The 14170-nt window shown below is 35.8% G+C and overlaps 7 protein-coding genes and 4 pseudogenes across 11 annotated transcripts, besides 1 other annotated feature; 5 read left to right on the top strand and 6 right to left on the bottom strand.

The window, feature by feature from the left end:
• Positions 1–11291: part of a mobile genetic element that runs on past the window's edge.
• On the bottom strand, positions 680–881 carry TVAGG3_0226270 (uncharacterized protein; the record flags this gene model as incomplete). The annotated part of the gene is made up of 1 exon (XM_051227172.1): positions 680–881. A coding segment is annotated over one exon (202 nt), but the record flags the coding sequence as incomplete, so codon positions are not given.
• TVAGG3_0226260 (uncharacterized protein) lies at positions 923–1297 on the bottom strand (the record flags this gene model as incomplete). The annotated part of the gene is made up of 1 exon (XM_051227171.1): positions 923–1297. One exon carries the CDS (start codon positions 1295–1297, stop codon positions 923–925), a length of 375 nt encoding a protein of 124 aa, XP_051112157.1.
• On the top strand, positions 1545–1974 carry TVAGG3_0226250 (uncharacterized protein; the record flags this gene model as incomplete). Its single annotated transcript, XM_051227170.1, has 1 exon — positions 1545–1974. A coding segment is annotated over one exon (430 nt), but the record flags the coding sequence as incomplete, so codon positions are not given.
• On the top strand, positions 2678–3454 carry TVAGG3_0226240 (organellar and viral DNA polymerase type B; the record flags this gene model as incomplete). The annotated part of the gene is made up of 1 exon (XM_051227169.1): positions 2678–3454. A coding segment is annotated over one exon (777 nt), but the record flags the coding sequence as incomplete, so codon positions are not given.
• Positions 4267–4677, top strand: TVAGG3_0226230 (organellar and viral DNA polymerase type B; the record flags this gene model as incomplete). The annotated part of the gene is made up of 1 exon (XM_051227168.1): positions 4267–4677. The coding sequence occupies one exon, from the start codon at positions 4267–4269 to the stop codon at positions 4675–4677; it is 411 nt and encodes a 136-aa protein (XP_051112154.1).
• TVAGG3_0226220 (uncharacterized protein) lies at positions 4835–4981 on the top strand (the record flags this gene model as incomplete). The annotated part of the gene is made up of 1 exon (XM_051227167.1): positions 4835–4981. One exon carries the CDS (start codon positions 4835–4837, stop codon positions 4979–4981), a length of 147 nt encoding a protein of 48 aa, XP_051112153.1.
• On the bottom strand, positions 6311–6727 carry TVAGG3_0226210 (annotated as a pseudogene). The gene has a single exon. A coding segment is annotated over exon 1 (417 nt).
• On the bottom strand, positions 6765–7400 carry TVAGG3_0226200 (annotated as a pseudogene). The gene has a single exon. A coding segment is annotated over exon 1 (636 nt).
• TVAGG3_0226190 lies at positions 7462–7997 on the bottom strand (annotated as a pseudogene). The gene has a single exon. A coding segment is annotated over exon 1 (536 nt).
• Positions 9433–9852, top strand: TVAGG3_0226180 (annotated as a pseudogene). Its single transcript has one exon. A coding segment is annotated over exon 1 (420 nt).
• An 86-nt stretch (positions 11292–11377) lies between the features above and the next one.
• TVAGG3_0226160 (protein of unknown function, DUF4106 family) lies at positions 11378–12199 on the bottom strand (the record flags this gene model as incomplete). The annotated part of the gene is made up of 1 exon (XM_051227166.1): positions 11378–12199. The coding sequence occupies one exon, from the start codon at positions 12197–12199 to the stop codon at positions 11378–11380; it is 822 nt and encodes a 273-aa protein (XP_051112152.1).
• Between the last annotated feature and the right edge of the window lie 1971 nt (positions 12200–14170).

Genomic DNA, 14170 nt, shown 5'->3' with positions numbered 1-14170 from the left:
TTTAGGGTAGATGGTTAGATCTAACCTCATTTCTAACCTCTTTTCTACCATCGTAGAAAACACACAAAACTCTTGAATTTTGTTGCTGAATTCAATAAAAATATATTTTAGGGTAGATGGTTAGATCTAACCTCATTTCTAACCTCTTTTCTACCATCGTAGAAAACACACAAAACTCTTGAATTCTGAGTAAAATTCTGAGTAAAATGACATATGGAACACATACTTTTTTCAGTAAGGACATATGGGGTAGAAATGAGGGTAGAAAACAGGTTAGATCTAACCTTCTACCCTAAAATATATTTTGGGTCATTTACACTCATTGACGAAGAAGTCTCGACAAAACATATACGAAGAAGTTTATTTCCTGTGTTGTTGTCTCTTCCGATAAAAGTTTCGAACATGAGAACCAAAAAACGTTTTTTGAGATTGCGGAAGAGTTCAGGCAAACGTTCATATTCTGGATATGTTGGGAGCAGTTCAAAACATCTGAGCTGACTTTCGGACAAAATTGGGACAATGTCAGAAAATTCATCTTTGGTCGGACTGCTTGAAGGTAAGTCCCTTACATGTAAGTAGCTCTGGTAAAGTCTTCTCATCTCTGCTAACTTCTGGAGTATAGCTTCGTAATTTAAGAGTTTTAATTTTAATTGTCTTATTCCTCTCTTGACATCTAAACGGTAAGTATCCATGAGGTCAAGAGTAGCTTTGGTAGCTTTAAGTGGAGCTATCTCTTCTTTGACTTGTGCAATTTTGGTTGCAATTGTGATTTGAGCTCCTTCAAGTTCGCCGTCTATGTCGTTCTCAACACCTTCAACTATAGCTTGAAACTCTTCATCGGTCCATTGAGATTGGTGTGGGACGAATTTAACTTGCTTCATTCAAAAAATGAAAAAAATGTTTTTACTCTAAACGTTAAGGTTTACTGAACTGGCTGAATGTCGCCTTCACAGGTTATGTAGAACGGCTGACCAGAGAAGTGAAGGAGAGACTGAATTGCCAATTTCATATGGGGTAGGGGGTTCTCCTTGTTTGGTATTTTTATCCAAGGACGTTTGTTTAGGAACTTAACAAGAGCTTCTCTTTTGGCGTCCTTTATGCCATCGTAGGCTGTCCCGTCTGGTATTTGAATTGGAATTCCAGTCGAAGTCTCGAGCTGAAGTGTAGACCTTCCAGAAATAGTGGTGAACTTGACCTTGGGCTTCATGACCTTGCGCAAGTAGTCTTTTACGCAGTCGTTAATTTCAATTAGGTAAATTGCCTCGTCAAATCCTTCTGGCATTCCGAGTCCTTCCATCCGACAGGAAAATGTTTTCCCGACAACTGGAAAAAATTTTCCTTCCGACAGAAAAAATTTTTCCTTCCGACAGGAAGAACTCTTCCAGTTGTCCGTCCGTAAACCATTCAAATTTTCGAAAATTGAGAACTTTTTGGTCGAACTTCAGAAAAAGTTTTTCCTTCCGACAGAAAAAGTTCTTCCTTCCGACAGAAAAAGTTCTTCCTTCCGACAGGAAAAGTTCTTCCTTCCGACAGGACACAAACGGATGACTGACGTTCCTCTTCCTGAACGCCTTCCAAAGCCAGAAGAACCGAAAGCTGCAGAACCACAACAGTCTCCTCAGCAACCTCAGTTCCAGCAAGTACCTCCGATTTACTACCAATTTCCACCTCAAGGTTACTACCCACCACAAGGCTTCCCGAACTACCCTCCTCAGCCTATGCCTTACTTCCCCAACCCTTGGATGTTTATACAAAACCCTGCCCCACAATTCCAATCTCAATCTCAATCGAAGAGAGACCAAGACTTCGAAGAAGGTCTGAACCGTTTACGCAAAGATTATGCCACAGCCCCTATGGAAGACGACAGGCTTTCAGTCTCTTCCCTCAAATCGACCGATTCGACTCGTACCACAGATTCGGTTCGTGACCGTGAAGACTACCTCAAGCAGTCTGAGAGACTCTTCATCCTACAACCATTTACAGTTGGAGCTCTCAAGAACATGCGCAATTTCTCCAAATTCTCTGTGTCGGAGTTCTTCAGCATTTTCCAAGGTGTACCTGGAGAACTCAAAGAAGTTGTCAAGAAGATACTGCCATGCTGCTCTTCTGAGTTCGTCGGTATTTTGGAAGTGTTGCACCTTCGAGTCTTCGGACATGAAAAAAATGACACTTTTTCTATTAAACCGTTTTGGCATTTCTCATGAGTGAGTATAGTTCTGCCGAACCATTGGAAGAGAAGAAGTACTCTTGCTGGCAAAAGACAAAAATAGTTGCCTTAGTTGTCATTGCAATTGTACTCGTAATTGAATTCATTGTACTTCTCTTCACGTACATAAAACTCAAGGACGGCATATGCTTTAAGAAGCTACCATCTTACTAAGACTAAAAACTTAGATTTTTCAAGCTTGACTTTTTACAATTTGAATTTTACACCCAAAAATATATTTTAGGGTAGAAGGTTAGATCTAACCTGTTTTCTAACCTCTTTTCTACCCTCTTGAATTTGTCATGAGTTTTACTCAGAATTCGGCAAAAATATATTTTAGGGTAGATGGGTATATCTAACCTGTTTTCTAACCTCTTTTCTACCCTCTTGAATTTGTCATGAGTTTTCCCGAAATAAAAAATAAAGTTGGTTTTTTTTAAAAAAATATTTTTTTATTTTTATTGTAAGAACATGTTAGCAACAACAGCACCAAACTCGTTAGTCATGAACCCAACTTCAATGTTAGTAGAGATGAAAAGCTTCATTCCTTCTTCATATACTTTCGAAACAGAAATCCAGAAGATAAAGCAAGAACTTCTCCAAGGAGATTTAGATTGCACTGCAAAAGATGAAACAGATGAAGAATATCTTTATGAAATGCAGGATATTATTGACCATCTACCTAAACTTCCTGAAATCCAACAACAAAAGCTTACTATTCCAGAATTCGATGAAATAGAAGTCAAAGCAACTGACTCAGTAGAAATAAAGAAGTTCATACGAAAGGTTAACTATGAGTTTCTTGGATTTCATTGCAACCACAAAGTCATGGACAAAGATTGCGATATGGTATATAAGAACATCTCTGACATATACAAATCTGGGGAGTTTAAGACCTACGACAACTTTGTTTCGTTAGTTGCTGAATGTGTATGGCAGATAAGAGATAAAGATAGAAGAGGTAAGATATGGAATGAACAGATAAAACCCGCAACTTTTGAGTTAAAGAGAGCAATTGACGCCTTAGTCATACTAGCAGGTAAGGTTTCAGAATATAACGCAAAAATGAACCCACAATGTTCTAAATGTAAAGCAGCAATGAGGAAATATAACTACTCCGTCAAAGAGATAGAACGTATGCGAAACGACTATGCTGACTTAAAGAGGGAGGCAGAGAAACCAGCAGAAGATAAAATGGACATGTTGACATTTCTAAACAAAAACTATCCAACAGCTGACGATTTCCTTTTTCAGATGTCAAGAAGAAATATAAAGAAACTTTCGGCATTGTGAAAACATTCGATATCCTTCGTGAAGAAATCGAAGCCACAAAATTGTTTAGAATTTCACGAATTCACAATGTTTACCATGTAAAACGCTTATAAAATAACTGGGGTAGAAAAGAGGTTAGAAAACAGGTTAGATCTAACCATCTACCCTAAAATATATTTTTATTGAATTCTGAGTAAAATTCTGAGTAAAATATATTTTAGGGCTTGTGTCAAACCGTTGAGTTTTCACAAAATTTAAAAAATAACGTTTACCATGTAAAACGCTTATAAAATAACTGGGGTAGAAAAGAGGTTAGAAAAGAGGTTAGATCTAACCATCTACCCTAAAATATATTTTTGCTGAATTCTGTATAAAATTCTGAGTAAAATGACATATGGAACACATACTTTTTCAGTAAGGACATATGGGGTAGAAAAGAGGTTAGAAAACAGGTTAGATCTAACCATCTACCCTAAAATATATTTTTGCTGAAAAAAATGACCAAATTTCATGAATTTCCTTAAGATAGAAAATAAAAGCTAGTTTTTTTAAAATATTTTTTTTTATTTTGTATGTAAGAACAGGAAATGTTAAACATTGAGTTTGAAACAGTTAGAAAGATAGACAATAACACTAAAGTGGTTAGAATTGGTGATTTAAACGTAAGATACTCAAAGAAATACAACAAATATTCTTTGTCAGACATTATATCTCCATCTGGAAAGAAAACAAACGACTGGGTTAAAATTGCTTCAACTCAGAAAATTTTGACAAGAAATCCTGAGCTTATGATATCGGTAAGATTTCATGGAACTACAGCATATCTTATAGACAAAAGTCTTATACCAGTAGTTTTGTTATGGTTAGACCCAGTTGTTGGATATAACTTCATAACATATGGTTCATTCGATACGGAACGTTGCAGTGAAGGCTTACTTTACATCGTTCAGAAACCGAAGGACTTCAATACAAAGAGATATAAGATAGGAAGAACATATAATATAACTCAAAGATATGACAGTACAGTCAATAGAGTCAAGGTTGTGTTTGTTAACGATATGAGAGCTGCAGAAACAGAACTACTTGAAAAGTTTGAGAAAATGTATGGTGCTCCCATAAAAGGTAAAGAAACGTTTGAAGTAGATGAGATAGATAAAGCTATAAAATTATTTGACGAAGTTGCTGAAAAATACATGTAAAGCGTTTATTTTTGGTCTTGACTTCAGATGGCTCAGGTAGCTCTATAAGGTAAATTGTCTTGTCCGAGTCCTTCTGGCATTCCGAGTCCTTCCTTCCAACAGGAAAAAATTTTCCTTCCGACAGGAAGAACTCTTCCTTCCGACAGGACACAAACGAATGTCCGACGTTCCTCTTCCTGAATGCCTTCCAAAGCCAGAAGAACCGACAGCCCCAGCACCACAACAGACTAAGACTCAAACACTTACATTTTTCAAGCTTGACTTTTTACAATTTGAACTTTGTTCGCGTAGATGTGAATTCTGAAAGAAGTATGAGGGTCTTGTATGACTTTGTACTTCTCCCAGAGTTCATGTCTGTCAAACTTACCTGCCATGGACTCTTCATAAGTTCATGAAATCGTCTTCGGACAATCCAGGGAAAAGTATGATATCAGTAAGTATTCTTTTAACATCCTTACTTAAACTCTTGGCTGTCTGTACACAAATGACAACTGAGATGTTAAAGTGTCTGAGCTTCTTAAGAATTCGACACATGTCTTGTTCTCTGTTCTTTAACAAAGGATGAGAAGCAAAGTCATCTAAGATAAGAAGACATCTGTGAGGGTAAGTCTTCCAATCGTAAGATTGCAATTTCTTCGAAATGTATTCTATCTCTTTCTGTTTGTTTCGGAAGTGTTTCTTCTCTAATATTCTCTGCATTTCCTCATTTGGGTCTTTAAACTTCGAGTTTATATACTCATTTATAGCATTGTACTTCAAAACTCTTCTTTGGTACTTCTTTATCCAATCTAACAACTCAGAGTCTTTTATACATACTAACTTAGACTTTTTTATAATATCTTTGAACGAATTGACGGTTTGGTCAAATTGACCAGAAGTACTACAAATGACTACTAACTCATAGAATGGGTTCTTCTCATCTAGTTCTTGTTGTTGTGCAGCCATTTTAAGATAAGTGAAAGTCTTACCCGACCCAGGCGGTGCAATTAGACCTGTTATACCATTCTGAGCAAATAGGAACTTGTCATGTATGGGTTTTATCTGAGCATTTTCCAACTTCCTCTTGTTCTTATTTAAAACATTCTCAAATTTCTTGTCAATGTCAGCAAACTTTTTTTCTAACATATTTTTTAGAAAAATTAAAATTTTTATCTTTTTGAAAATGTCTAGCGATTTCGCTATCTATATTCGAGACAAGCTTTTCGACAGCAAAACATCTGTCGACCATAAAATCTTACATAGTGTAAACAAGAAAGGTGAATTTGTTTCTAAAGTTCTGTTTCTGGAATATGACAAGAACCATAAAACATTAAGCAGAGCAGTCTTAAAATTTGTCAATGACAGACTTGTTGACAGAGATGACGCCGATTGGAAAGATGAAGTCCAACAAAAGTTCTTAGAATGCAAAGAAGACACATGCGCTGTTCTTGAAGATGAAATAGAAAACAGAATAGAAGAGCTATTAAAGGACAAAGAACTTTTACATAAATATGGTTGCGCCAAATTTGACATAACTCCACCAGAGAAGAAGAAGAGAGAGAAAAGAAAGAAAAGAAAGTAGAAGAAGAGAAGAAAGAACCTGAACCAGTTCCAGAGAAAAAGAAATTTGACATGTAAAAATAAAATTTTATTTTTAGAACATTTCTGGGTCAATGTCAATGTTCTCTTCCTCTTAGGAGCAAACACTGGCTTAGACTCTAAAATCTTTTTACCCAATTTACCTTGAACTTCAACTATCTTAGACTATAATATTCATAGTCGTCTGCTTTCTTTGGTTCATAAGGTATAACAAGTTTGTATGCTTTACCTTCTTCGAGTTTTGAAAACCTTCTGTCAAAACTTTCTTTGACTGCTAACAAACCTTCTATGTCTAAGTCTTCAAATTTCGCACCATTTTAGTCACAACAGCAAACTTAACTGGTTCGATGTTCCAAACTTTGCTGAATGAAGACTTTTCAAAATGGTAGAAGTAAACATTCAAATATGTGAATGGGTCTAGTTCTTCTTTAAGTCCTGACATGTACTTGTTGACTGAGATGAATTTCGTCATCTTTTCTATCGGATAAAAAAATATTTTTTTTTAAAATTTACTCAGAAAAATTATTTCTTTGTATATACGCCGTTCTGAACATCTAAAAGACTTTTGACATTTGCCAAGAATGTTCGTTTAGAAGCTGCCATATAACCATATTCTTGACAATACTGTTTATACGAATCGTACAATGACCTTTCATCTAAACACTCAAAGTTAGTCTCATCTATAAACAGTTCATATACACTCTTGTTTGCTTCTAACAATGTTTGTCTTTCTTCGGTATGTGAATTTGTCTTGGATTGAACTTTGAAATATCTAATGTCATGAAATATGAGAACAAGTGGTTGTAAAAGTTAGGTGTCAAAGTTTCTGCTAAGTCGTCAAAATATTCTGTATCTTGCATATGAGAATCTGACGTTCTGACAACTACATATCTTCTGTCAGAACTTTCTAACTTCATCGGAACAACATTGTTTGAAACCATGATGAAATTTGCAACATTTTCACAAACTCTTTGGTCTTTATATTTTCTTTCAACAACTCCAACTTTGTCTGTTATAAGACTCTTCAAAGCATCTGAGTTTAAAACCTTTGTTGTATCTATACTTTGAAGTTCGTTACATACTATAAGTTTCATATTCTCTATTGAAGAGTTAAATTTACCGCAGATGTTTTCTAAGTTTGTCATAAGGGTTCGAATAGCCCTCTAACAGTTTGCATAAGATATCTGTAAAGAAAGTGTTCTTACCAGTTCCTTGTTTTCCAATTATAATGAGAGCAGTTTCATTTTTAGCACTTGGATGTTGTAAGATGTTTGCAACCAACATAAGATATACTCATAGACTCTTTCGTTTCCATTGCATATAATTTCTTTGACATGGTCTAACCAAGCTTCTATAACATTTTCTTTCCATTCTACTTGTTCGTATTTATATCCAGTGAAGATAGAATAGAAGTTTGGAGATGGTGTATAGAACTTTATACCACGAACTGAAAAATCTTCTAACTTTGACAATAAGATATCCCAAGCATCTAACATCTTCATACCAACTTGTACGACTTTTATTTTCTTAAGTTTCTGTCTACATTCTTGTTCTGAAACTATGGTTGCTCTTGGTTTGTTAAAGACAACATCCCATTCTTTCATGACATAACATTCTGGGGCAGAGTCGACGTAAATGACTAAACGTTTCAAATTCTCGACTGCTTTGTTATAGTCTCGAAATGGACACATATTTCTGAAGGCTTGGAAGTCATAAAAATCTGAAACGTCTATTCTGTACATTTTATAAAAATAAAAAAAAATATTTTTTTTATTCTTGACTTTGTTGTTGCATTTGTTCCATTTGTTGCATTTGTTGTTCTTGAGCTATTTGTTGTTGAAGTTGTTCTTGTAATACAATACTTTCACCAGTTGCATCTTCCAATTCGAAACTTTCTGCCGTCATTGACAAATACATAGGACATAAAAGTTTTACAGGAACAAAGTTTGCGTCAACTAAGGTTAAGTTTATGTTTGCTAAAGTGTTTGAGTTTACTAAAGCTGAAAATTCTGCATTCGAATGAACAATAGGCAAACCAGCAGAGAAAGTGTTGTTTATACGCATGAGTATCTTTTGGTCATAGTAGTTTCTGTCGACATTCGAATAGCACTTTGAACCTAAGTTTTGAAACAATATATAAAATAGGTGTACTTAAAGTCAATGGAACAGACAAACCTTGTATGACACCTTTTCCTGTTATAGGAAACTGTTGGTAGTAAAAACCAGATATAAGTTTTGTATTATAGCTCATATCGTTTATAGTAAACTCAGTCGGACATCCAAACATAATGAAACCTGCTCTAGTTGCAGCACATGTTACATCCGTCCTTAAAGTATTAAATAAGTCAACAAAACCTGTTGGTGGTATATCTGAGTAAGTATCTTCAAAGAAGTATTTTTACCATTCACAACAACAAAGTCTTCTGGTGTCAAAAGAGCAAAACAGGCTTTAGTCGTCATCGTGTTTAAGTTAGTTTACAATATCGTCCTTGAGGACTTTGTAAGTTGTTGTTATAGAATTATATGACTCAGGGTTTTTAGTCGTAATAGTATAAACCACTATGTCTTCTGCCATTTACTTAGCAAGTAAATTTTAATGAAATGTTGTGGTCGTCAAATATTTTTATGACGTCTGGGAAACTATATTTTAAGTTCAACGTTTCACCTCCTTTCATAACGTATATCTTGTCAATGACATTGTATGAAACACCACAGCAAGCAATGTCAGGTTCTATTTCTTTGATGTTTATATCGTCTGCCTCTGTCAAAAGTTTCAATAGTTTCTTTCAAAATTTCATGAGGTGCGATGACATATGAGTTCACTTTTACAGGGTTGTGTTCGACCAAGTTTAACATTATACCCAAAGCCTGACAATCTTCTCCTGAGTTTTAAGTTTTCTTTAAGTTGTTGGTAGTCGTTTCGAATATCTGCAACAGAACTTAAGTCTCTGCTAACTTCAGGATATGTTGGTTGTTCTTTTACAGGAACTTTTGTTATACCATCTTCGTCTTCGTATGGTTTCCCCACTTCAACATCTCTTTCTTTGACATTGACAACAACACTTTGACTGTTTGTTTGAGTTGGTGAATTTAACTTCACATCTGCCATCGCCATTAAACCTTTGAAACACTTACGCTTCTATTTTTCGGAAATGACATTTTACTTAGAATAAAAAGATGGACGTATTTGAGTATCTCTTCGAATTGAAGCAAAACAAAGTTTACACACACAAACAATACAAGTTCATTGATAGAATAGTTCTTTATACAAACAATGGAAAATGTTATAGAATAGCAGTCTTTGCTGAACCAAAATATTTTCATAAAGCAAAGAAAGTTGGTATAACCGAGATGGTGAAAGTTCTTGACGTTGACAAAAATATAACAACAAAACTGACCGATATTTTCTAAAGGAAAGTTTATAATACAATTTATGTCAAAACTGGCGTACTGTCAATATTTGACGGAGAGAAGTCAGTTCAAGAACAACTTACTGACCTGCTGCCAAAATCTGCTCGATGGAAGCTGTCGTTATACCAATCTGAGGAGCCCCAGCAGGTTTCATCGAACGAATCTTCAAAAGAGCATCTTCCGTGAAAAGTGCTATTGGTTTGTAAACTTCTTTGCTTTCAATTCATCTGGACCGTCTCTGTCACCAGTATATTGTATTTGAACTGTACAACAGTTGAAATACCACCCATAAAGTCTTCTGAGTCAGCAAATGGAATGCCAAGCCAAAAGTTTGAACGGTCTCCATTTGTATATTGAGTTTTTTGAGCTCCTGCATGAGTCCATACTTTCACATATGGCATAATAGAACTTTGCATTTCAGGGTTAATGGTTGTTGTGAAGTTGTTGTTAAAGTTCATAGCATCTAATGTCAAGTTGTATGACCTCATATCCTCAACTGTAGAATATTCTTCTCTTGGATAGTATTTTGCCATCTATGTTTATATGATATTTAATACCAGGGTTGTAGAACAAGAATAGTCATTTATAGTTCGTCTGAACAGTACAAACATAGTATCTGCATGTTTCATTGCAGTTGTTAAAGCAATCTGTTCTTGCACCTGGTCAGCACTTTGGTTTCCAACTTCACCTGCAAAGTCTTTGACAGATATTTGGTGTATAGGGAACATAAGTGGAACTGCAATATATTTTGGCAGCTAAAGCATTTGAAATATCTGGGTCCAACATATAGACTGCCAAGTCTGCTTTCTATTCTCTTGCATTCAAACTTTTCGCATGTGAACTTAACTGGGTCCCAAGCATCTCCAGCAGCATTGAAATAATAGTTTACTTCAGTGTTGAGGTTGAGAAACCAAGTCTAAGTCAACTTTGTTTTTGCAAAAGTCGGCGAATGACATTTTATTTGTTCCCACTACTTCTGTAAGAGTGAATGGGTCTTGTGTTGGTGCAATGACTAAGTTATTTTTGCTTGAGTAAGTTCGATAGAAATTTTTCCTGCCCAGTTTGGCAAGTATCTTAAAAACCTGAAGATGAGGAAAGATGACAAAGGAACTCTAAGTTTCAGTTTTACTTAGTGGCAGCAGTTCCATCTGAACCAGAAAGGTTAACATAAACTCCTGGAACGTTAGGGTCAAGTCTTCTTATTTTTCTCAATATTTGCATACTGGTCTGTTTGTTCTCTAGCTTGTGTTGTACTGAGTTTCTCAAAGCGAACCATTCATAGTTTGCCCATGTTACTGTTTGAACTAAGTCAGAGTTAGAATATATCTTATATCCCATGAAAACTTCTGGAGCATTATGGTATCCGACATAGAAAATTCCATTGCAACCTTTCTTGTCAGACAACTTGGCAGAAGGTTTTATTTCAATGTCTTGTTCCACGTATAAGAATGAGTTGTCATAGAAATAATATGAAACCTGTCGCAAGCAATATCTACTGTTGTTGAAGAACCTTCTCCAAACTCACCTACATTTCCATAAGAAACAGCAGTTGTATATTCGTAAGTTCCAGGAACTATTTCTGACCTTCTAATGGCATTGTCGCATTCGTTATACCATTCGGAAACATTTCCATTCATAGCATCCAAAACTGTTGGCGTTATATTCTGAGCGGCGTACATTTCATATGAGTAAAAATATAGAATAGTTGGATTTATATATCATAATAGAACCCACGTGGACCAAGCTTTACTTTCTTCCTGACTGAGTTTTTAACTCTTCTTTTTCCTTCATTGCCCTCTGCTTGAAGTTGTTGCATCTTTGCATTATGTTCATCTAGTATGTTGCAAATTTCCCATGTCCTTTTTGCCTTTTGGCTCTGGTCGCCCATCTCAGGTAACCTATATCCTAGAAAGAGTTTGTCATAGTCTGTATTTGAGTCTTTGCGTATTGTTTGCATGACTCTTTCCTGAGTTTCTGGTTCAAGCTCTTCAAACAGAGCTTGTCCATATGGAATAAGCTCGTTTCCAAATATATGTTTTTGTAGCCATTCTGGTTTTCTTTCCATGTTACCAATAATATCTTTTGTGAATGGGAAAGCTTTTACCCAATCTTTCAGTCTTGCGTCGTTTATTTCTGTAGTTGGTTTTATTTTGTCAAGGAACATGTTTTTCAATACTAACATTTCATTTGGTACTGTCCATTTGAGTTTTCTTAAATATTCATCCCTTCTCGATTCATCGCCTGCAAAGTAAGTTTTTATGACATTTTGTAAACTTTCGTTTGCAAGGTCATGTACAATAGGTTCTCTTCCTTCTCCCTCCCTAACTTTCTTTCTAAACTCTTCACCAAATATACCATCTCTATGGTTCTGTGTAGTTCTTTGAGATAAATGTTCTAGAACGTCAGGTGTTATATTTCCATCAGCCATGTTCATTTCATACTGGTCCAAAATATCTGCATGTTTCATATCTTTCAATGGCATTAAAGCCGCGCTTAAAATACCAGCTATATCTGGTTCACCATTGACTTCCATTGCGTCTACAACTTCTTGGAATGTGTGGTTGTAAGTTTATGAACCACCTATCTGGATTAGCTTTATGACCCATCTCATTGTAGTTCCATCGTCTGCAGAAACAAAAGTAGGTTTGTTTCCATCTTGGTTAGGTTCTGAATGAACTTTAAACAATGTTTCATTTCTATATGTTTTCTTGAAATTTAACCTTTTATTTTCACCGAGTTCATCCGAAGATTGAACGTTAAATGCTCGTAAGTAAAAAGGGTTGTTGTATTTGTGTACATTTTTTTTCAGTTCTTCCATTCTATGCTGGATATTTTCATCTGATGTTGGAGTCTTTTGTATGTCGGCAAACATTTTTCGATATTCTTCTACTATGTCAGCCGAATTTTTTTTAGACTCTTGGAAATATTCCATATTCTCCGCATACTCTTGTTGAGGGTCAAGATTTTTCGGCTGTTCCAAATCTTCATCTAGTTCTGTGAAGTTAGTTTCCAAAGGAAGGACTTGTTCGTTTCCTTCAGGCTCTTCTAGCTGTTGTTGCTGAACTATTTCTTCCATGTCTGGTTGTATCTGAACTTCTTCCTGTGGAGTTTCTTGTACCTCATCTGCTGGCATTTCATATATTCCGAGACCGTTTTCAACAATTTCCCTATCTACGTCATCCGCATTCATAAGCTTTTGTTCTTTCGTTCCGTCTCTATTTTTTACGCGTTTCATGACGAAAGTTGAATTGTCATTTAGCTCTGACATCAAATATCTCGGAGTAAATTCATCCATGTCATTTGGATGATATGCTATTAAATCATATCCCTTAGCGAGCTTGTATTTTCCAGGTTTGAGATTATATCCGTTTTGGTGCTGAGCCATAAAGCTAAATAGGTTCGGGTCAGTATTTCCATCCTTGAACTTTCTAATAGCTTCTTTATATCTGTCACTAAAGTCAACAGTATCTGGGAAACCACACTCTTCTTTAAGCATTTTTAAGAATTCTTGGTTTCCTTGTTCTCTACTTCTTTTATGTCCTTGCTCTGTTTGTGGTTGTTGTTGTGCAGGGTTTTGAACTGTTGGTTGTTGTGTTGGTTGTTGTGCTGGTTGTTGTTGTTGTGGAGGTGGTTGTTGTGCATGCCTGTGTCTGTGTCCATGTGACGATGTAAATGTTTTAGGTAGTCCTGGTGCAGGTGCTTCTCTTGGAGGGTTTGGTGGTATATAAGTTCCACCAGCTGGCACATATGTTCCATCTGCAGCGTAATGTCCTACCTGACTTTTCGTTTTTAAGAAAGCATTTACTAGGTCTGTTTTGGTCTGTTGTAACTCTTTTTCTTGACTTTCCACAACAGTTGCTCTAACGGCGTCATAGGCACTTTGAACTGCCTGTCTCGTTGCTGCATCTGTTATTTTCGTCATATTTTGTGCTACTTCTCTTAACTCTTTGTCGAAACCTTCAGACTTCAGTTTCTTTCCAGATGAGAAGTCGTTCACTTGTTTCACCTTACTATGAAGAGCTTCGAAAGCGTTCTTAAAGTCAGCATTTGTTAAAGCTTCATTTGAACTATCTTCATCCGCTTGTATTTTTGTCCTTATTGACCCTATAAGCTGGGCTGCTTTAGCGTTGGCTTGGGCATCTAACCAGTCATTGTTAGCTTTTATATATTCCGCGCTTTTCATTGCCTTTTGCATGGCTGCGTCGTTATTTTTACTTTCTTGTGCTAAGTTTTCATACTGTACGGTTTGGTTTTGCAACTGTAAAAGTTTTTCTGCCTTTACATTTGCTTCAACTTCTTTTTTATACTCATCGCTATCCATATATGTCTTCAGGGCTTTTTGTTTTATCTCTTCATCTTTCAGTATTTTATATTGAGTAGTATGGTTTTTCAAATTTATGACATCTTGTTCCATTTTTGCTACTTCTGCTGCTTTTTCTGACACTTTTTTTGCATATTCCTCTGTACTTAGTTCTTTCAGCTGTTCTTCTTTCTTCTTTTTCTC

This window comes from Trichomonas vaginalis, chromosome IV (genome assembly GCF_026262505.1).
Source record: "Trichomonas vaginalis G3 chromosome IV, whole genome shotgun sequence".
NCBI classification, from domain to species: domain Eukaryota; phylum Parabasalia; order Trichomonadida; family Trichomonadidae; genus Trichomonas; species Trichomonas vaginalis.
This window is presented reverse-complemented; position numbering and strand designations above follow the sequence as displayed.